The sequence below is a fragment of the Rattus rattus genome, chromosome 1 (assembly GCF_011064425.1).
Source record: "Rattus rattus isolate New Zealand chromosome 1, Rrattus_CSIRO_v1, whole genome shotgun sequence".
NCBI lineage: Eukaryota > Metazoa > Chordata > Mammalia > Rodentia > Muridae > Rattus > Rattus rattus.
In genome coordinates this window covers 77,184,298-77,206,751 of record NC_046154.1, presented here as the reverse complement: position 1 = coordinate 77,206,751, position 22,454 = coordinate 77,184,298, and the positions used below count along the sequence as shown (strand labels likewise).

Genomic DNA, 22,454 nt, shown 5'->3' with positions numbered 1-22,454 from the left:
ATGAGGACTTTTGAAGTTGGACTAAATGAATCCTTCATTATGCTATGGCCAGGTGTGTACTGCTTAGAACACCGATGTGTTTGAACAAGCCTATGGGGGTTGGGGAAGAAAGTGGAATGTGGTGATTTGCATATGCTTTGCCCAGAGATTGGGACTATTAGGATGCATGTTCTTACTGGAGGAAGTGTGGCCTTATTGGAGGAAGTGTGTCATTTGGGAGTGGGCTTTGAGACTCTCCTCCTAGCTTCCTGGAAGCCTTTGGATCAAGACCTAGACCTCTCAGCTGCTTCTCCAGCACCATGTCTACCTGGACATTGCCATGCTTCCTGTTATGATAATAACGGACTGAACCTCTACAGCTGTAAGCCAGCCCAATTAAAACTTGTCCCTTATAAGACTAGCCTTAGTAATGGTATCTCTTCACAGTAATGGAAACTCTAACTAAAAGACATAAGGGAGTTAACATTTTTCAGGTATTTTTCTATTCAGGTCAGTATGCCAAATGCTTCACAGACAAGCAATTAGTCTCTTACAAGATGAGAGAATTTCACATTGAGGCATGTTGAGTGAACCCATGTCTGAACCCATGGAGTTAGGAAACAAGGGAATGTCCATATGAACTCTTCCCTGATATAGCTACAGAGAAGAAGAGTGCTCTTGGGCCTCCCTGTTTTACTCTTCTTACTTTCCCTTAACCTTGATTTTGTGATTTTTTTTCTTATTCTCCAGCCTGTAGCAGCCAAGAAAATAATAACCATTTGGTCATATCATGTGAAGTACACTTACACATGCCCAGGCTATCTCTGATGTATGTATGTTGTTCTGTCTCTCTGCTTACATACATATACACTCTTTGTGCACATTCTGGGTGACCAGTAAATTCTGGAAATATGTGTAGCCCAGAAAAACAGTTATAGTGCTTACACACATGGAAAGACTATATAAAATGAAAGTAAAATAATAGAGAATTTCAAAAGCTGAAAGCATTTTGAAGTTAATGTCAACTAAATATGTGTGCATATATATATATATGAACATATGCCTCATTAGCTAAATACTTATACATGTGCATGTGTGTGTGTGTGTGTGTGTGTGTGTGTGTGTGTCCACACATGTGCGTGCACCTGTGTGCTATAGGAATAAGGTATAAGCATGTGTAGGAAAAGGTACATGACTATGCCCACTCATGTAGAATCCTGTTGTATTCCCTCAATACAGGAAATCTCACTGAACCAGGTTGCTGGCCAGGAAGCTCCAATAAACCTCCTGTTTCCACTCCCCACCACACCTGGCTTTTTACCTAAGAGCTGGTATCTGCACTTAAGTGCTCTGTTTATATGTGAAGTGCTCCTACCCACTGAGCCATGTTTCCAGCCTCTCATTGTTTTTTAATAGGATAAAATAAGTTGCTTGCTCTTCTAAGGAAATACGTAATTAGGACTCTGATAATTAAGCCTGAGATAAGGTATTTGGTATATCTGTGCCCCAAATCCCAATAAATTATGTATGCATAACTTTTAAGGCTGCACCTTAATTAGTATCTTAAAACTAAAACTAACTTCGAAAGCCATGATATTGAAGTTTTAAAAAATCATACCAGTTTTATTAGTGAAAGCTAGCTAACTATCCAGCCTAAAGTCTAAACATTATGTAAAACTGACATGAATTACTGGGTTCTGTAGTAAATTCCTCTGCACATTCCAAATCACAGACATGACCTCTGTTAACTTCATCATACTGTTCCTCATTGACATAGGTAAATCACCTACGCCAGTTGTCTTATGAGACATTCTAATCCAGTTTGAACTAGAGTGTCCCTCTGTGAGGGCTTCCTTCAAGAAGTAACTTGTATAGGTCAAATATTGCATAGATCTTTCTTCAAATATTCTTAGTGAGGATGCTCTGAATAAGGTTAACTTGTAATTCAGGACACCAAGTGAAATAGATTTCTCTCCCTTATGTTAGGGTAGCACTAAATAAAAGTGTTTAAGCATTCCACAAATGAGGGCGGACTCTATAGCTTGCAAACCAGAACACTAGCTTTTTCTACTTACAGATAACCTGAAGCATCTGTTTTCCCTGGGCCTTGGGCCTGCTGGCTATGGGACTAGAAACATGCCACCCGGCCTTTTGGGTGTCCAGCTTGCCAACCCACCTCGCAGATTGTTGGACTTGTCAGTCTCATTAATCATGTGAGCCAACAATTGGGATTTCTGTTGGCAATGCTGCTGGTCATCTTTCTCTGGAAGACGCTAACTGATACTCCACTCCATGTTCTGGACAGGTAGGGAGTCATTTCTTAAACATGTAAGCTCCTTGTGTTTCACAATGCATCTTACTTACTGTCTCAGAGGAGGCTACCCTCTAAGCTTTTATCCTCACGTCTCTTCCCTCCTATGACGTAGCATGTAAATTGTATTTTACCATACTCTGCATTTTCTTCACACTCCTGATCAACTGTAGACTTGACTATCAGAAAAATTGTTGTTCTTCCATGGTAAAAGCATCAGATAAACCCACAAAAGTCCTAGCTGTGCGACCCAGAACAATCTCAGGTTCTCTATATGTTGTTTGCTCAAACCATGAACAAACGGACAGATACTATGACACCACGTTCCTTTCTGGCTCAATACTGCCTCAATCTTTTTAAGCCAACAATTAATAAGCACTCCTATGTCTCTTATATGCATCTCAAAATTATTAAGAACTTCATTTTACTATGAGATAAAGAGAAGAAAAGTGTTCTTTCTTGAACATAATTATTTATAATGGCATATATTTTCTTTTAAGACATGATACTGGTGAGAAGACCATGACGATGGTTATGAGGAAGGAACATGTACTCTCCACACTACAGAACTGAAGAGAAGAAATGACAAGCAAACAGGGACAGCCCTCAAGCGGCATACATGTCATCAGAGAAGGATCGTTAACCTTTCCTCTTACCGGAATCTCCCAACACTGTTTATAGGGGCTCCTTTCTGACTTCATGGCAGGGAATAGAATTGTATTTTTAAATCCTAAAGATCAAACTGCTGAAAGTCAGTAGTTCCTCTCTCCATAACCTGTTTCTGCCCTCTGCCACTTCTTTCTAGCAGGGAGGCAGCATTATATGGGAGCATGGTATCATTTTGTTATCAGTTTATTCCCAGCACTTCACTATTTCATAAGCTTTTTCAAATAGTCTTCCCTCAGTCCCATAATTGTCAGCAAGTTTGTTCTGTGCTGGCCACCCTTCCTTTTGTTTCAGTCTTTCATAAAAATCCTTTTGTGTGACAGTCAAGCAGCTGTGCTTTGTTCTTTAATGTTCCTAGCCTGGATCCCCAGCCGAGATCACTTTATAACATAAACGGCAAAGTACCATTTTCACAGCAGGGACAACTGTGTTCATCTTCAAAAGGAGGCATTAATAAAATGAGCCGGTAATGAACATGCTAATTCTGATCGCAGGATAGTGCACAAAGGCACAGGCTTCACTGCCACCTCCCTGAATGATGGTAAAAGTTGTACGCGTTCCTTTTTTCTTAACAACAGCTATAATGGCTTATTTTTTTTTTTGAACAGACATATTATGCAAACATCTCTCCGTGTTTTTACAATGCAATGCTGCCTCGTCTCATCCAAACTGCTCACTGTGTTTTACTGTCTCAGTAACAGTCACCTTCGGGGAACATGCTTTTTCCATCTTGCAGGAACTGATTTCCTGAATTAGGCATGTCGCTGAATCACAGAACAGTAGTGAGAAGGAATCTGAGGGATCGGATCCCCAAGCTAAAGGCTCTCTATACAAATGAGGTCACGAAGAGGAAAGGAGGCATAGCTAAAAGAACAGGGACATGGGCAGATTGAGTAAGTACATCATATATTTCTGTCACAGCCAGTGGGTGAGCTCAAATGACCACAACCTGGCATAAGTCCTCTCTGCATTGTCCAACACCTAAAGGTGGCCATATCTGCTAATATGTAAGAAGTATCACTACTGAGCTGTATTTGTTAAAATGGAGTGCCTCAGATTTGGCATGCTAACATATTAGGCAGCAGCTGTACTCAGCTTGCCTTCTCCAAGAAAGCTAGCTTTCAATGAACCAATGAAGAAAGCATTGTGATGTTTACTCTGTTTAGTTGTTGTGGTGCTGCTCTTGGTTTAGGGGCTGGCACTATTTTTATATGGGCAAATATCTGGACATAATCCACGAAATTTAGATAATGTCTATTTTGTGCTACTAGTTTGAACGAGAAGTGTGTATTTTCAAATTGCCCCCTCCCGCCAAAATAAATAATAAGTTCAAAAAACACGTATGATATTTCGTCATGTTTTAAGGCAAAGAATGATTCAATTATTCTAGAACTTCTTTTTAGAGAAAGAAAGGAATCTTGAGCCCTCTCCTCCAGCCCTAAAGCAACAGACACTCTTGGAGTTTTCAATAGTGAGAAGGGACTTTGCACAGGGCAGTCTCATCTGCCCAGCGGCTGATAACACACATCAGTAGAATATGCTCACTCCCAGTTTCATTATATATATTTCTATGTTTCCCTGCAGATATCAGGAAAACCTCACAGGCAATCAAGTCAGGATCCAGAGAACCAATTTCATCTGTGTGGCAATTTCTACACCTAAGATGTACTTTCCGGTCCCTGGCATGAACTAACCTACAAGTCTAATATTTAATCCATTGTCCTCAGCTGTATTCTGTAGTGGATAAGCCTCAGACTTCACTAAGCTCTTAGTGGTCCCTGCAGCCTTCACTTGCAGCCTGCTCTGGAGGAGCATTATGTCTATAGCAATCCTGAAAAGCCTCCTAAAGAAGGCGGTAACTAGTTCCAGTATGCGCTTGTGTTTGTATAACAACAGAAATGGGAGACAACAGCAATAGAACCTGAATGACCACTTCATCCTGCATCCTGCATGGCCTCCTCTGAGACCCTCTTACTACAGGACATATGTTTAACTCTCCAGTATCCCATCCAAGGACATGGTTAGCCTTGGCTGTCCTAAGAAAATGGTTTTTGAAAGTCAGGACAATTGGGAAAAAAGCTCTTGAGGAAAAGTGTCCCTGAAATGCTCTTTCAGTGCACATGGGTGGTCAGGGTATTATTGTAATGTCTGCAGCATTTAGCCATACAGGTCAGACATTTGAATATCCAATTACTTAGGTTCTCCTGGAGACCGTTTGAAATAAATGAGTGCTCTCCATCCATCCTACTTAGACAAAAGCCATCATGACAGTTGGCACATTTTTGGCATTTGTCAGCAAAGTGGGAAGGAAATAAATGACCCATGTAGCTGAAACAGGCCTGCGATGAGGGCCACTGGACAGCAAGGGTAAAGTGGTCTCCATATCCTACAGGGTGAGAACACTTGAATATCTGCCAACATGCTTCGCAAGAGAAAGTAAACTCAAGCCGATAAGAAGGCTCATTAGCTCGAACACAGACACAGTCGCCTCCCTAACTCTTCACAACATTCTAAGCCCATAAACACCAGTTTATTGCTGGTCTATTACTAAGCGATTGTTAGTAACAGAAAGAATTATCAGTAGGTAGAAAAGATAAAGAGGTGACTCTGGGAAACAAAGATGATTCCACCTTCAATTATTTCATGAAATGGTAATGGAAAGAATTGTAAGGTTGGGGCTATTCTACTTTTCTGCTTTTCAATGTCACCTTTGAGTTTTCTGATGCAACATTTTCAGAAAAGCTAAATGCAGGCATCTAAGAATGGAAAGTTAAATAGCTTACTAGAAGCATGTACTTTTATTCAAATGAACAGCATATGAATAATACTCATGGAGATAGTCAAGATCATATTGAAGTTATCAAATTCATTTGTTTACACAGTGATGAACTATTTAGAGCAGAGGAGACAAGGGTCTAGCCAGCCAGTAAACAAACAAACAATAACAACAACAACAAAAACCCATAAATCCTTCTGAATTTCTAAGGAAAATTATATGTTCTGTGAACATTTTGTTAATGTCTTCATGAAATAAAAGTTAAGACAAGCAAATGGCATATATTATTTCCTTTGCAGAAACTCAAAGAACATAGATTTTTTTTAAAAAGTTCCTAATTTATTGTATTTTACCTTTGTAATACACTTTCTACTTCCTAGAAGAATCAATTGGTTGTTGGAAGTTTAAAAGAATATCACAGATGTGTCTGAGATTTGCTCAGATATGGATGTATGAAGACTGAATCTAGCTTCCAGCTTGATTATATTAGAAACACACACATAGAGATCCACATATATCTAGATATTCCACAGCACAAGTACACCATCTATAAACATGGATGGACACATTAAAATTTAACAGCTGAATTCTAATAACTGTCTACGTTTTATTCTATAAGATCTTACAGCTGCCTGGTAGATTTTATTCCTCCTTTTATCTTTGCAAATGTTTTAAGTACTTTTTCAAGTTCAAAATACATTTATCTCATCCATTGTGAGCTCAAAGACTTAGGACTGCTACCCTCATGGGTTGAACTTCATCATGGTTAAAACTGGCTGCAATTCTTTGGAATTTGACACTTTGATTTACATATGGTTATGAAAGAATGCATTTATGGGTTGATCTGCAATGGGCATGTTTTCTGAAGTATAAATGCCTTTATGATCTCTTATTCCTTAGTCTGTGACTCTATTTTCAGTTCAGCTTTCGGAGTTTACTTCTGGGCTCTGAGAACAATAGCAAAAGAATGTGACCAGAAAGCCTTCCTCTTACAGGGAACTGATATGCCTTCTTACTAGACCCGATTTTTACATGCACGCATCCTGCTGGAGCCTTGAAACTCTAGTGCTGAACTCTAAAACCCTTGCAGTGTTCTTCCTGGCATCTATCTTTATAAAGGTCTATTCTCTGGGTATCTCCGTCTTTACAACACTTGGTAACATCTCTTATTCATTTAAATTTCTTCTCCAATTTTATCAATATTGCATTAGAAAATTATATACTGTAAGTTTTGCAAACAATTCTAAAGCATAAAACTAGAAAACAATATAATAGAAATAGAGGTAAAGATTCACAAAACATTACCATAATAATGTTATCTACCTGCTTCCCAATTAGGCTATGCTAATATCTCTATTGAAGAATCAGGAGTAGAAATATACCAAGGGACCATACTTTATACAACACCACTGCCATGGTAAAGGAACTGTGCAAAATAGTCACCTGTAGACCACCCATGCTTCAACAGGCCACATAAGCAACAGTGAAAGAGAAAAGCATCTGCATCTCGTTTTAGTCATGAATGGGTATCAGTTGAAAAAAAAAACAACTGAAATAAATAATTATTTTTGGCATAAAATGTGTATATCCTTTCTTTGTTTAATAAATCACTTTAGGGAAGGAAGCTTCTTTAATTTTGTACCCATCAGTGTCAACTTGGTCAGTGTGTACAAGAAAACAGCAGCAGTAGGAATCCAAAACAAAACTAGACAAAGGGATGTTTAACAACCGATGAAGCCATACATTTTCCTGTCTAGGTATCCTTGCCAAAATCAAAATGGCACCTGGTATTTAAAACAAAATCTTCTTTTCACTGTTATGTTCTTTTCTTGATTAACATTCCTTCAAGAACCAAGAAGACACCCACTGTCTAGCATTTGGCATGTTCCATCATTTTCCTGATGCTCTCTCCTTATGTGATCATACCACAACACTGTTCTTTGGTCAGTCCCATTAAAGAGCCCTTGACTGACGGAACTGCTGGAATGACACAGCAACAACATGCACTTGAGCACTTACCACGTAAAACTGTGAGTCTGGTGGACACACTTATCTCTCCCACGTTATTTGAAGCCACACATTCATAAATGGCCTCATCGCGTGGAGTCCTTAAGGGCTGTATTCTGAGAACTGACCCAGATCCATCGTCAAATTCTATTACCTATTAGAGGAAACAATAGCTGTCACAGGTGTTGTTACAATCATCTACCTCTCAGCTAAACTTCCCAGCGCAGTAGTGAGTCAGCGATTAGGCTCTGACTAGACTAGGCATCATTCTGAAAGAACACTGAACTCCATGTGGGACAGCAGAACATTTGACAAAATGTTTTATACCTTGTACCAAACAAAGGGAAGACATAAAACTACCAATGCACACAGGTAGATCCCTAGTCCCTACCAGAACCCACCATGATTCCCTCATTAACATATCTCAAGCTGAGTAATTCCAATAAGTACACTATAGCTGTGATGGATAAACTTCAGGTACTCACTTTGGCAACACATGTGCTTATCTGGACTGGTTTAAAACATAATGCTTGTCACCACAAATATTTCTGTCAGTTTAAAGGGTCTTGTTCTTAACAATATATATGGTCGAAGCACAAAGAGAAGCTGCATAAATCTAGTAGGCAGCCAACAAGAGAGCCAACCCAAAGCCGGGCAGCCTGCATTAATTTTGTCATAAATCATTACAGTATTTGCTCCAGCTTAACATTTTCTGCCTTTTTATGACCTCCTTCCCATGAAATGGAGGCTTGCCTCAGCAGGCCAAATGTCCATGTGCTAAGCACCAACCCTGCTTTCACTGTCACTGTGAGCTCCACTGTGAAAGAAAAGAGCGACACTGGTAGTAACAGCCGCTAAAAGAGCCTGCATGAAATCTGCAAACCACGATGGGCTGCTATGTATGTATGTACAGCAGTCAGGAGCAACCCCATCCCATTCCACCATGTCTTTTTGCAGCTACTTCCTGAGCCACTGTGCTTTCGGAAGGGTTTCCATGTGCCTTGACTGCAAATCACTGAGTCTTTCTATCATATCGAGTTATAAGGAGCTGAACCCCAGGTTCTATGTGCATGCATTACCATGCAGAGAAAGGAGATTAAATATTTTAATGGTATTCACTTTACTTCCTTTATGTATTCCGCATTAGTTGTAAATTCAGAAATACTAAAAATATTCGATTTTTCAAAACACAACCATATATTTTCAACTCGATTAGGCACATACTTGAAAGGAATCTAGTCTATATCTAAGAGATATAAGTTCCAGTTACTAGAATCTTTCTCAAATACTCCACAATTTTATAAAAAAAGTACTTGAGTATGCCACAGTTTTATATAGAAAAAAATGTAAGAACATCTATATAAATTTAAATTTAAACTAATTTTATATTAAATATCATCATATATTCACAAAATTTAACCATTTTGTATATTAAAACATTTTACGGTGTCATGCATTAAAAGTCAGTGTTCTTATTCCCACTTTGGAAGCAGTCAGTGAATGCTTTCTATATACCAAACACCTTATGTGGCTTTGACAGAAGCAGTAGCAAAACCAGTCTCATCTATAACTCACATAGGAGTACAGGGTGTACTAGTGCTGTGTGTGTGTGTGTGTGTGTGTGTGTGTGTGTGTGTGTGTGTGTGTGTGTACACTAAAAATCTGGTTAAGAATTTTCAGCCCAAGATTTGGTATTACTTCACATATCTCCTTTACATAAAATAATTTTCCCTGAATTAGCTTATATGATTCTCATTAGCAAGAATGTACAAAAAAGATCTCATGCTTCAAACTATGTAGTCCTACCATTTATTTTTATAAGATTTTTATTTAGAAGGTCTCTGTCAACAGCAAGTATACAAAAGAGCAAGCACTCCCCTTGGAAAAAAGAAAACGTTTAACTTAAAAGGTGAAAAAGTTTATATACCCCCAAATTCTCACAAACATGTCAGTTTGTGTATTATGTAGAAAGTTCCTTGAAGATTTTTTTAAAAAAAGTTTAAACCGCTTTTCCTTAAATTTGAACATATAAAAATAAAATTTAATCTTTAAATCTGAAAAATTATAGGTTATGACTTGAAGTTTGAATTTTAAATTTCACTGCTATTTCTTATCCGAATTTTTATAAACATGACCCTGCTCTGAACACTCTGAAGAATGATGGGAAAGTATTCTGAGCTTTCAGTTGTGATATTCCTGTTCACTAGAGACTGTAATTTTCCAAACTGTGAAGTAGGCCATGAAATCTATTAGAAAATAAAACAAAATGGAAGAGAATTTTTATAATTTGGGATAGCTCAGGAGTCTTGCAGTCAACTAAGAATCATATCCCACTCTGGGCATCTTCATGTATGAGTGTGATGTGCTTCAGGATGAACAGACTTCTAAACCACACACTTCCTCCCAAAACCCAAATGACAGCACCATCAAGTACTTTTTCCTGAAGGAAGACAAAAGTCTGCACTAGATTCCCTGAATTACTGTTTGGTTTGTTTCTTTTACATGGTACTTTACACTGAAATGTAGAAAGGACTTTCTTATTATGGTCTACAGGGTTAATGAAGTTGATATTTTAGTTTAGTCCACTCTGTTGACTTGGTAACAGAGACTTAATTCCCCTTCCATGAAACAATGCTGAAATTAAGATACAGAACTGGATACAATTGATCCCATTTTCAACAGCAAAGCTTAGAATCTGTTTAACATAAACAAGTTGACACCATTTACCTGTCTACACGTTGTGTTCAGATATGACTATGCCACTCAGTAAGTAGCACTGAGGAGGATAGAAACTTCTAGAAAGATAGACATTTTCATGTGTCCTTTGGATTTGGGAAAATGAGGATATGGGATTCTACCTTGCAATCTTCAGAGGAAGCAGTCTAAAGATGAGTCTAGCAGACAGCTCTGAGACTCCATTATGCCCCTTATTTGCAATAGAAACGAGAATCTCAGACATGCACTGTAAAAAGTCCCCAGGCCCTAGTCAAGTCCTTACACAAGTGGATACAAAACTCAGCCACTGCAATGACCACATTGTCTATTCTCAAAATCCACTGAGTTACAGTGCTCATTGCAGGGGACATAACTGTCACAACTCAGTACTTGTGACACCTCATAGCAGAGCAGAGAGAGAATAGATGCATTCTTCCCCAGAGAAACAGAACAATGGACCTAATACCTCAAATCTCTGGTTGCTGACTTTCTTTCCTTTTTTGTTCCAGACAATTTTAGGCCTTGGGTCTCCTGTAGCTTGACAAATGAACGATGCAACTCCTCCAGAGACCCCTGTCTGATCAACCGGAGTTCGTGTAAACCTGGGAGGTGCTGAAAGAAGAAGAAATAAACAGCACAATTAGCAGCAATATTGAAATAATTATGACCCGAATCCACTGCTCCCCTCACAGTACACAGCCTCTTCCACAGTATCAATGTGGGAAGATGACAAAAAATCCCACAGCAACCACGTTCTGCGTTTGAGGGTAACTTTGTGGTCAAGGTCTGTTATCTCTTAGCGCTTTCATTGCTGAAACCTGAATTAAGGCAGAGATCCAATAACATCCAAAAAGCAACATCACACATTAATTTTTATTACCAGTATTTAAAAATCCAATTTGTCCTCAGTAACGAAAAGCTCATCAATCAAAGTGAGTAAAATTCCAGCACTTTGCTTTGATGTCACTATCAGGATGTTGCCAGAAAGCAGCACTGCCATGGCTAGGCTATTAAAATTAGTGACATTTAAGGGATGTTCTAGGAAATTTTAAAGAGACAAGAAATATAGCCTGAAATTAGAAGGCACAGCAGGAAACAGGAAGGGGGAAATGCCGCAGGGGCATTCATACGATGTCTGGTAATACAGATCCTCATTTTGTGAAAAGGAAACCAGAGAAGCTTCCCAAGTCACATAGAAAGGGGGTTCATTAGGAGGCACGGACTCGTGGTAACTAAAGAAGGAAGAATGGAAAACGAAGTTTTCTGGTCTCCAACTCAGTTGACTCTTTGAGCAGCCATACTTCTCTCCTTTCCACAAACACCTCTTTCCTATCTTATATTTTCAGATGAAAATAAATCACAGGAAGATGTCATGAGATATAGTGAATATGATGCGTATTTATATACAAAAATATTATTGTAATCTGATTAGCAGTATATAGGCAGTGTAAATATAAGTAGCATAAATATTAGAAATATAGTTTAAGTTAAAATGAATTACAATATGAATAGGAAATAGTACATAAAAGAAGGAACTATTTTATCCCATGATGTGAGAATCACTTCTGAGTCAAAGAAAAAGGTAAAAAAACATAATTCAGAATTATGAGGAACGTCTGATAAGAAAACTCTTAAAGTATGCACAGTATATGAAAACATTAATGATGGTGGCTTGTAAAGTATTTTAATTGCTTTTAAAATGGTTCTATTTTCATCTGTGAATAATAATGTCTGTTTGTATGTATACACATGTGCAGTGATCTGAAGAGGCCTGGGATCCACTGGAGCTGGAGTTACAGGTTAGGGCTACTAGGCGTAGGAACTGGTCATGCAGCAAGAGCTTTTGACTGGTGCGCCATCTTGCCTTTCTCCATATTTGAGATTTGTAATTATTACACTTGAAAAATGTTTTAATGTCAAGAACATTCTACTTTTCCATTTTCCTTTCTTTTCTTTGAATGACTTACAGACCTTACCACCTACTGTTCTTTAGTTGTATCACTGATGATAGCTATACCTACTTCTAGTTAATATTGAATTTAAATATAATCTGCAAACTCTAGGACAAAATAAATAGCAAAATTGTATCTTCTTTGCTTATTGTTGTCATAAAACTTTGCCCTCCGATCATATTTCCACCTGATGTTTTGCAATATCATCTATGTTCTAACCCAATTTAATTCCTTTGCAGAATGGAAAACCAGTTAATTTAAAACCTACTGTTATTTGCCATTGCTGATGATAGAGAGGTAGGAAGATAGATAGACAGAGAGACAGACAGACAGAAACAGCGACAAAGGCGTTTGAGGAGAAAATCATATAGCCTGAGTTTCTTCACTATCAAGATATGAGATAGAAATAAATTATTTTACAAGTATTATTCCAGCTCTGCAGGTTCCTGTCTAATTATATGATTACACAAATGTGGGAGTTCAGGAGAAATGAAAGAGAAACGTCTTTACAATCTTGTCACAGAAAGTGACTCCTCTTCTCATTAGCAGAGTTAGCTTTTTGAAGGAAACACAAGAGCCTGGGGCATGTTTATGTTAAGAAAAATTAGGAATACAAATGGGCTCTACCAGCCCTGTTCAATATCATATGCTGTAGTGTCCATGGATGGAAACATAAATGAGACAATGATAATAACTAGTGAGAAATACTTAAAAAGATTTGAAATTGACTAACAGTGAGAATGATTTTTAAAAAAATGATAACACTTTTCTGAAAACAACAAACCTGGCATTACACATTTTCTTATTTCTCTTTCTCCTATTTCATGTGAGGTAAATTAATGAAAACATATGCCCTTGTCACTACCTAATAAAACTAAATTCATAAAAACAAAACCAACCTCATCTATAAATCATAATTTTCAAAATTAATCAGTCAGGATTAAAATCGGTTTATATTGACATTTAAATTGTTTTAACATTTCTTGCAGGAGTGTAGAATAGGAATGAAGGGCCAATAGATGAGATGACTATGCACGTATCCATAAAATAGTTAATAATCCTAAAAACAGTTGCGGGTTCCCTTATACTACGGAGCCTTTGCAAGGGATACTGTTCTGTTTCTCTTCCCAAAGAATGAGGGAAAGTTATAGATTCTTAAAATCTGCAAAGAATATTTGCCACATGAATAAACGCTACATTTGCCCAGACTTTCCAAACCATAAAAGTAATAAACATCATTGTTATATGAAAGAAATCAATAAATATTTTTGATGATTTTTTCAGTAGACATGTATGTTGTGTAAATAATGTTTTTTGGCTGGATCAATTCTAAGACTGGTGCTGCCAATTCTTGGCAGATAGCCACTGGAAGATATGTAATAGAGGACTAAATTCCATGATGGCTGCAATGCTAGGGGAAAGTGAATATTTTTATCTTCAGGCAAAGAACGTGAAGCCGGCATTTTCCATTTACACTGGCAAAAGTTGAGAAGAACTAGATGAACACACTATCATATTTTGGTGTGCATCCTTCCCAAATGCTAGTCATTCTCTAAGGAAGGAGAGAGGAGTGGACAATTCAAAGCATAACGCAAAGCTTGACTAAAAGCCCACAAACAAGGATATCACAAAGGAGCACATCCCAGATGAGGACAAAACACACAAGTGTGTCACCCGTACCGCGCAATAAACATTTATTCAATTAAATGCGACCAATGGTGTTTACTTCCTCTGAAGATAAGAAGTAAAATAAAACGCAACAGTAGAAGGAGAAACAGTAATGAAGAAATGTTCTGCTATCACTACACTGAATGTCTTCCATTCCTAATTCAGCTAGCTGGCTGTCACTGCTCCTCACACATAGCCACAAAGACTGTACTTTGAGTGGTATATTTCTATTCTAGCTGATTTTGACACGTGAGAATGTATATGTATATGTACATATACATACACACATACATATAAAATTATATACTGAAAACAGTAATTTCATAGTTTGATACTATATTGTGTTTGCCCTTGCTGGCTTTCTAAAGCCAAGATACTGTGTCCAAAGCGCTCTTATGGTGCTAAGTTTATAGGAGTGAACTAATTAAGACTAGCAAACTGTCCTGGCCATCCCTAATCACAGGCGCTACTGAGGACAAAGTTGTCTCTTTAGGACAATTTGTTATGTGGAGCCAGGCACTAGCAAGACAAAACCCTTGATGAATAATCAGTACGTACAGAAAAGCAGAATCGGGGAAATGCTTCCAGTTTAAGATGACTCAGGTTTCATATAATTTCGTTGGTCAACTAAGACTCTTTTAAATTAGGATCACAGAGAGAACACAGTATAAAGTGAAGGGAGAAATGAGGTGTCATTTGTCTAATTTAACTCTAATTAATATGACGTTTCTGTGGACATCAAGAAAACATGTCTCACAGGGGAAAACACTAAGCAGCATGTAACTAATTGGCTTCATTTCTTTTCACTGATTATCATTTCCTTAAATAGAGAGTTTTGATTTTAAAGGGATATTAGTCATAACATTGTATCCAAGGTCTTGAAATGAGAAGGTTAATAATGTTAGGAGGATATAAAAAGAGAGAGGGAGTGTTCCGTGGGAAGACGAAGGCAGCCTATGTTTAGGAACCTGTTTTCTCCCTGATGGCACACCTTCAAGTTGAGCTATCTCAGACTTGTCCCTGCAAATTTCAAGGCAAGGACTCTGAAAAATAGATCAGAAATAGGATACCTGCGACAACTTGGTTGAAAACAAAAGAGCACAAGAGGGACTTCAAGAATGTTCAAAGGCCAAGATAGCTGTACCTTATCTTATAGCTGGAGGATATCTTACATCCATGAAAGAGAACCGAAAGGGTGGCTAGAATTCGTGTGCATTCTATTATGATAAGGGGCACAGGTGCAGGAGGAAACAGTGACAAAGCTGTCTGGGCACATGATGAAGGACAGAGGTCCCAAGTGTATCTGAGGAGGATAGTGCCCATGGCACAGCTGTCCTCTGCAGGGCTTTCCCAGTATGTATCCTGTAAACTGTGGCTAATGTAGGCTCCTCACCTACATGGTTACACTAGGTCTTAACAGGGTCTTCCAACCCAACCTGGTCTCTTCAAAGACAATCTGTGAATTGTTTATTCCCTTTGATCTTACTATAACTACCTAAACATCCCCTTAGCTTTAAATTTTGATTTACAGGACAGAACATTTCAGAATCAATTAAAGAACAATTATTCTTAATAACTTGCATGCACTAGACAAAATGATTTCACAATCTTATATTCATAGTGCACATTTTCTACAAAATGTAATTCTGACTCATATCACATAAAGCAATAGAAAGCTTTAGAGAGCTGGTTATCAACTTGTGGTTTATGACACCTTGTCAAGGGTATCAAAAGGCCTATTCACAAGTGTCGTATATCGCATATCCTTCATATCAAACATTCACATTATGATTCATAATAGTAGCAAAATTACAGTTATGAAGTAGCAATGAAATAATTTTAATGGTTGGAGTCACTATAACATGAGGGACTTGAGGAACGTTGAGAACCACTGATTTAGATACATACAGATGTTTGGGGCAGAAATAAGAGGAAGAAGGATCAAAAGAAAGCAAGGGAGACTTACTGACTTATGGAGATGTCTGATAAGTGAGCCTAATGGTGAGGCTTTGTTTCACTATGCCAAACCAGGAGGTAGAAAGCTACAGATATTGCACAGGCAATGTACAACACTCAATTTATTGTAATTTAAAAACTTATTTAACTATTTTAACTATAAAGGGCACGGTGATGGTATTCTACGGGACCAAGTGATTTGGGTTAATTGGAGCAGTTATAGCTCATTAAGAAAATTCACCAGGAAGATGCTCTCTAGGAAAGTTCTTCTATAGTGCGACACAATTCCAGAATGCAAATAGATCAGGGGTGAGGCCAATCATGAGCCATGGATAACAGAGAAAAAAATCAGAGCTGCTATCCCAAAGTTCATTCAAAAGTTACCTGCATTCCAAGTTCAGAGCAGTTTGACTACATTGGCATGGATCTATATATGTGATCAATGCTTGCTCATGAAAACAAACAAACAAACAAGCATGTAAGGTTCTTGCTACTGATTCATATTTACTGCTATACCTGCATAAACAATTGATTTTATTAAGGCTTCAACTACAAATTCTTTGTGAATGGAGTGTGCTCACATTTGAAAGACAGAAGGCTCCATACACCTACCACTATATAAGTGAATAAGAGCTTGTACATTCACAGGGAAAATACTGGAAGAGAAAGATAATGGTAAAAAAAAATAATCCAGAAACTAAATCTGACTTTATAAAGCATGTTCCACTTGAAGTGTGCTCTCAATGTCTGGTTTTCATTTCTAGTACATGTAATACTGATTTCTAACATTTCAAAAATGTCACATGAAAGCACACATATACCTCCCTAGTGCTCATTATACCACATGGCCACTTCTGTTTGAGACACTTCATGTATCAGGGGCTCAACCTTTGGGACTCACCTTATCTTCTTACATATTTGTCCCAGGAACAATTCAGGCCACATAATAAACCTCTAACAATCGCTAGATCTCTGCTTTCAGACCCTATAAGAATGACCTTGCTTTCTTTCTAAAATGGAAATTTTAGAAGAAAAGAAGAAATTAAGCCCAAGCACTTACATTTGACAAATAAATTCAGAAAATGTTTGTTTTATTTTAGATACTTAGGAATGGCGGCTAGGTGCATTTTCCAAATATGTGTCCACTACTGACCATCATGTACTAAGTTTCCATGTACTGCTGTATGTTCTTTTCTGGAACCGAATGGATTTTCATTAGTTTCGCCATTTTGAGATTTTTCACACAGAATAAAATTCTCCCTAATTCTGTCTCTGAATTTCTATTTAATGAAACCATGATCCTTTAGCCCCTTTAACTCCTCTATCACATGTTCTATACCTCAAGTGAGTCTTGACAGCATATATTTCACTATAATTACTACAGAGTCTCTGCTTCCTTCTGTACCATATGAGAGCTACCTTGAGAAAAACCCGCAACATGCTTACCTCATAGACCCTACGATGCTCATTGTGCACATTGATTTCAGTGGATAATCTAGATAAGAGAAACTGAAAAACCTCCTATAGTTTACCTCGATGAATAATTTTAAGCATTTCCTATCTTGTCTAAACATATTAAATAGCAGTTATAACAGAATTAATTACATTCAAAATACATCTAGATCAACTAATATTTACAAACAACAATTTTACATCATTAAAGTATAAATAGGCTTTTCCTTAATTGTTAAAGGATTTCAGTCATTTTTCTTTTAGTATCATAAAGTATCATTTAATATCATAAAGACTCCAGTACACACTCTTATAATAAGTGTCTCACGTTTGTGTACTACTCTGATGTTCTTTATTCTTAATGTAAAATTCCAACATATATGGTAAATTATTACTCATGGGCTAAAAAATGAAAAATTTAAAGTTTGTCATAAATTTTAACAAACTGGGTATGAAAAATAGTATAAAGATTCACATTTTATTAGTGGTCTATTTACCTGAGCCATGGTTAACACTAAAAATATGACTTTATCATTGCCAAAGTTTCATCTATTTTAACTAAGAGGTAGAAGGTGAAGATCAAAAATGAGATTGCTTGAGAAGGACACTGGCTGACCCACCACCCAAAGAAGAAATTTCTTTAGCACTGGTTTGAACATTTTTATTGGGACATAAAAAAAGTCATTCCTGGTGATAAAGTCACAAATATCAACAAGAAGAAAAAGAGAGATTTTTAGACCACCTTCTGAATATATCATTGCATATAAATAATTTTTAGATTGAATAGATTAAAGTACATAGGCATGTGTTAGATTTTCAAATTTGTTTCTGAAACTCTTAGGAAAGAAACTTTTCATAGAAATTAGATTACAACAGTTAATACCTTTAGGATTCTCTGTCTATTTTAATGAATTCCATGGTCCTCTGCATTTTATTTTGCTCTATTAACAAACTATTAAATCATTTATATCTACATATAAAATAATATAATACTTTCAAGTAGTGTAGATTATGAGGTGCAGGAATTTCAAATATGCAAAATGTTGTAATTTGTAAACTTAGCTTAATTTATAACGGGTATTGTCTGTCGGGACTCTCTTTGCTTTTAATTAAGCAATGTTAATGGAATATTCAGCAAAGCTTTAATTCAATTCTTCTAATATTTTCTAGTAGTCCTGGGAGTTCAGTTGACTGACACTTATATCTTTTCCTCAAGAGAAGTTACTTATAAAATAAGTGATAGGATTTCCTTTGAAAAAGATTTAAGAACTAAGTCATCTGTGTAATAGTATTACAACAAGAATAGTTTCAAATAGTGATATAAAATTTAAAATTGTACAAAAAGACAATGTAGAATGATCTAGAATGTGTTCAATATGCAGATTCTTCTGCTTGTTTACAGACATAAAATGTATGTAATAAATATTTCTCTAACCATAATTTTCTATGTGTTAAAATCAAGCAAACCATTGTACCAACTTAGAGGCTTGCTGTGGACACTAAATGGGTTCACGGATATCAAACATTCACCATAATGTCTGCGATATTTTCAATAATCACTGAACACAGATCGATCGTTAGCACACCTCATAGGGCTGCACATCATGTCTAGTTGGTCTCAGGAGTCACTGTAAATGTTCACATGCACACACAGCTCTTCCTTGTTTCAGCCTGTGGAAAATTTCTCAGCTACTTACATTCCAGGACTACCTACCCAGCTTAACCATGTGTCAGTAAAAATAAGGTTGATTGGTTCCTGGAGTAAATTATCTCCTGCATTGTCCTAACCTTCCGTCTCAGCAGCCACCTTAGGATTTCTCTCCCAGTTCTCTTCAATCCTTGATATCATCTGCAGTTACTTTACATTCCAGAACAACACAGTAAGTGCCAGTTCTGCTGTCTAAAACGTTCTGCATACAGCAGCAGGCCTGTTCACATACATGCATACAAGAGGACAGGCGGGTCGTTCAGAACAGCAAGTACTAATAGTGCTTTCCAATGCATTACAGCTTAGGTGTAATCCAGGTTTCTGTCACTTCTGGTAAAGCCCCCCTATAGCTGGGATGAACAATAACAACAGTTCATACTGCTTCAAAGAATTTCAAGTTTAAAGTCACGCTCTTGGTTCTTTCATGCAGTTTATTTTGTTGATGGTATTCACAATGCAACCCGAATTGCGTATTAGTCAAGATGCTCAGAAAAATAATGAAACTAGGTGGGCACTGATAAATGTCTTTAATTCCAGAACTTGGGAAGCAGAAGCAGACGGATCTCTTTGAGTTCTAGTCTGTTCCACATGGTGAATTCTAGACTAGTCACGGATGTGTGGCAATACTTTGTCACAGAAGAAGAGGAAAAGAGGAGGAGAAAAAGGGGGAGGAGGAAAAGGAAGAATCAATATTCACGAATAAGGAATGGAAAAATAGTGGAATATTCTTAGAAGACGTGTGAAAGGATGATGGTGCATCGTCCGGAAACATGAAACTGGAGAAAGTGGTGTTGCTTCTCTCTATGCTCTGCCCCAGCATCTTCACTTATAGCTGATGTGTCACTCCTCTTCAAATAAGCTAATTACCTGTCCTGTGTGATCCAATTTGCAGATAACAGGTGAGGATGAAGGAGAAATGATTCCTTTTAATGATGATCAGCACATCTGATTTGATAAATTATGATTAAGTGATAAGTAAATTGCCAGTGAGTGATGTAATGAATCAGCCTTGGAAACTAATTCTAAACCAAAGACACTAAAGAGTAGGAAGTTTCTCAGTTACTTTCCTTCCCTGACTATGGTTTCAACTTAACCAGAGTAAAATTGGTGGTCTCAAAATGTAGATGACTGGTAAACCCAAGAGAAACTGGTAAACACGGTAAACTAGTGCTTAGTATTAGTGCCCTACACTAAAATAAATGGCCAGTCTTAATGAGAACGCCAATAGTCCAGAGAAGTTTTACAGCTCAGGCATTCCAAAAGTAGAGGAGTTTCATTTGGCACAGTGCCTCTGTTAAGTAGCCATGGAAAATATTAGCATTAAGATTTCAAAAAGGAGAAACAGAAAAGGCCAGTAAATACTGTATGTTATGTGTAGCTTCTTACTTAGTTCTAGTGCATCATTCTGGGAAAGAATGATGGGTACAGAGTCTGCATATTTTAAAAATATTGGCTGCAGGAAGCCTTACCATGGAAGTGCTAAGTGAATATCTAAGAGTGCTGATGATGGGTTATCTTCATTAGAATGTGTGACTCTGGTCCAAGGCATGATGGGATGGCTACACAGACTCTAGATGTGATTTAAGATTATGTCATAAACTACTGGTTACTCTGAGTGTCTTCCAACAAAACAAATAGCCGGTCTTACTAAGAATGTCAATAGTTAAGAGAGGTTTTATTGCTCTGGCATGCAACCAGAGAGGACGGTTTATTTTGGTCATAATATGCCATCCTTCTGTGTTAAATAAAACATGATAATGGTGAGACCATACACCTTGCCCAGCTGTAAAGTGAGTGTTTATGACTTAGGTATTAGTATATCTTCAAGTAAGATAAATAGCTACAATATAGTGCACACATCATTGCTACTTGCTACTCTGAGTCACGGGCCTGCCCTCTTGTATGTGAACAGGCCTGTTGCTATAAGCACAGTGTTTTTGAACAAGAGAATTTGCAATATCTGTTGTTCTGGAATGTGAAGTAACTGCACATGATATCCAGGATTGAAGGGAACTGGTAGAGAGCTGGCTGCTGGGAGGAAAGGGTAGGGACAGTGCTGAAGTTGATTTCATCAGGGAACCAACCAACCACATTTTCACTGACACCACTTTCAGTTTGGTTAAGCTGGGAAGGTAGTCTGGCAATGAAAGTAGCTAAGAAATTTCCCGCAAGTGATAATGTAGAAGAGTTGTATGTGTGGACATGTATATACCTTCAGAAAATTGATTAGAAATAACCTTCAAATGTATTTGCTTTAGAAACTGAAACCTTTATTTTTGAAATAGATGTGGATTCTTTGTACACATTCTATTTTGGTGTACTATTAATTAGCAATCTTCTGTAGAATAAGATGTGCAGAATGAGCTGTCTCAGTTTTTGGGTTGAGAAAGTCTCACTTGGAGCTCTGGCTGGCCTAGAAATCTCTATGTCGACGAGGCTGCCCTTGAATTTATAACGATACACCTGCCTCTGCTTCCTGCATAGTAGGAATAAGGCTATGGGCGACATTAAACAGTCTTTATTGAGAATTCATCAAAGATCTGCAATTAATATTATCTTCTAAATAAATATTATGACTTTGTAAACGATTGAGCACTTAAAATCTGATTCATATAAAACCACTTCTTTGGTATTCAATGTTCTAAAGGCTCTCACCATTTGTTAGTTTTTATTCAAGTCTATAATGGTCAATGGGAAAATTAAAATGCAAGCGAAAAAGAAATTACTTCCCTCTAAGCAAGTGTTGTTTTTAAAAGAAGTGGTGATTTAAAAGCTATGTTTGGAAACTGCCCAGCATTACTCTCAATTAGATGAGTACCCTGCTAGGAGCATTAGAATTCTAAGTTTGTAAGATTTATGTCATAGCCTTATTTTGTGTAATACCCACACATTATCGGCATTCAAGACACTTTAACGCAAATACAATTATTTAAGTAATAAGAAATTTTAGGTATGCATCTCTGTCCCTTCTAGATATTTCTCACTAAATTGAGATTCCTTTTTAATTTCCATTTAAATGTATTTCTCCACACAGCCACAGCTCTAGGCCAGAGAGTTATGGCAATGATCTACAGCTTTCCAAATCTCCTCATTCAATGTTAGGTAACCATTAGATCCAGCAACATTTTAAGGAATATTAAACTTCTTGGCTACTGGAAGCTCTCCAGCTGAATATATATGTACTAAGAAATCCAGGGGATTTATTTTTGCTTATTAAATTGATTTAAAAATAAAATGTGTATTCCTTTTAGAGTTCAGGAAAGC

General features: G+C 37.3%; 1 protein-coding gene across 45 annotated transcripts in view; it reads right to left on the bottom strand.

The window, feature by feature from the left end:
- Positions 1–22,454, bottom strand: part of Ptprd (protein tyrosine phosphatase receptor type D) — a 379,195-nt gene that overhangs the window by 287,630 nt on the left and 69,111 nt on the right. For 23 of the 45 annotated variants that reach the window (XM_032902504.1, XM_032902511.1, XM_032902475.1 and 20 more), the window contains exons 2-3: positions 10,918–11,066; positions 7,752–7,893 (exon numbers count right to left, since the gene is read on the bottom strand). In XM_032902504.1, coding sequence (XP_032758395.1) covers positions 7,752–7,893; positions 10,918–11,066 — 291 coding nt within the window. The remainder of the gene's footprint in view (positions 1–7,751; positions 7,894–10,917; positions 11,067–22,454) is intronic. The other 22 variants (XM_032902482.1, XM_032902543.1, XM_032902557.1 and 19 more) reach the window with 1 other exon arrangement.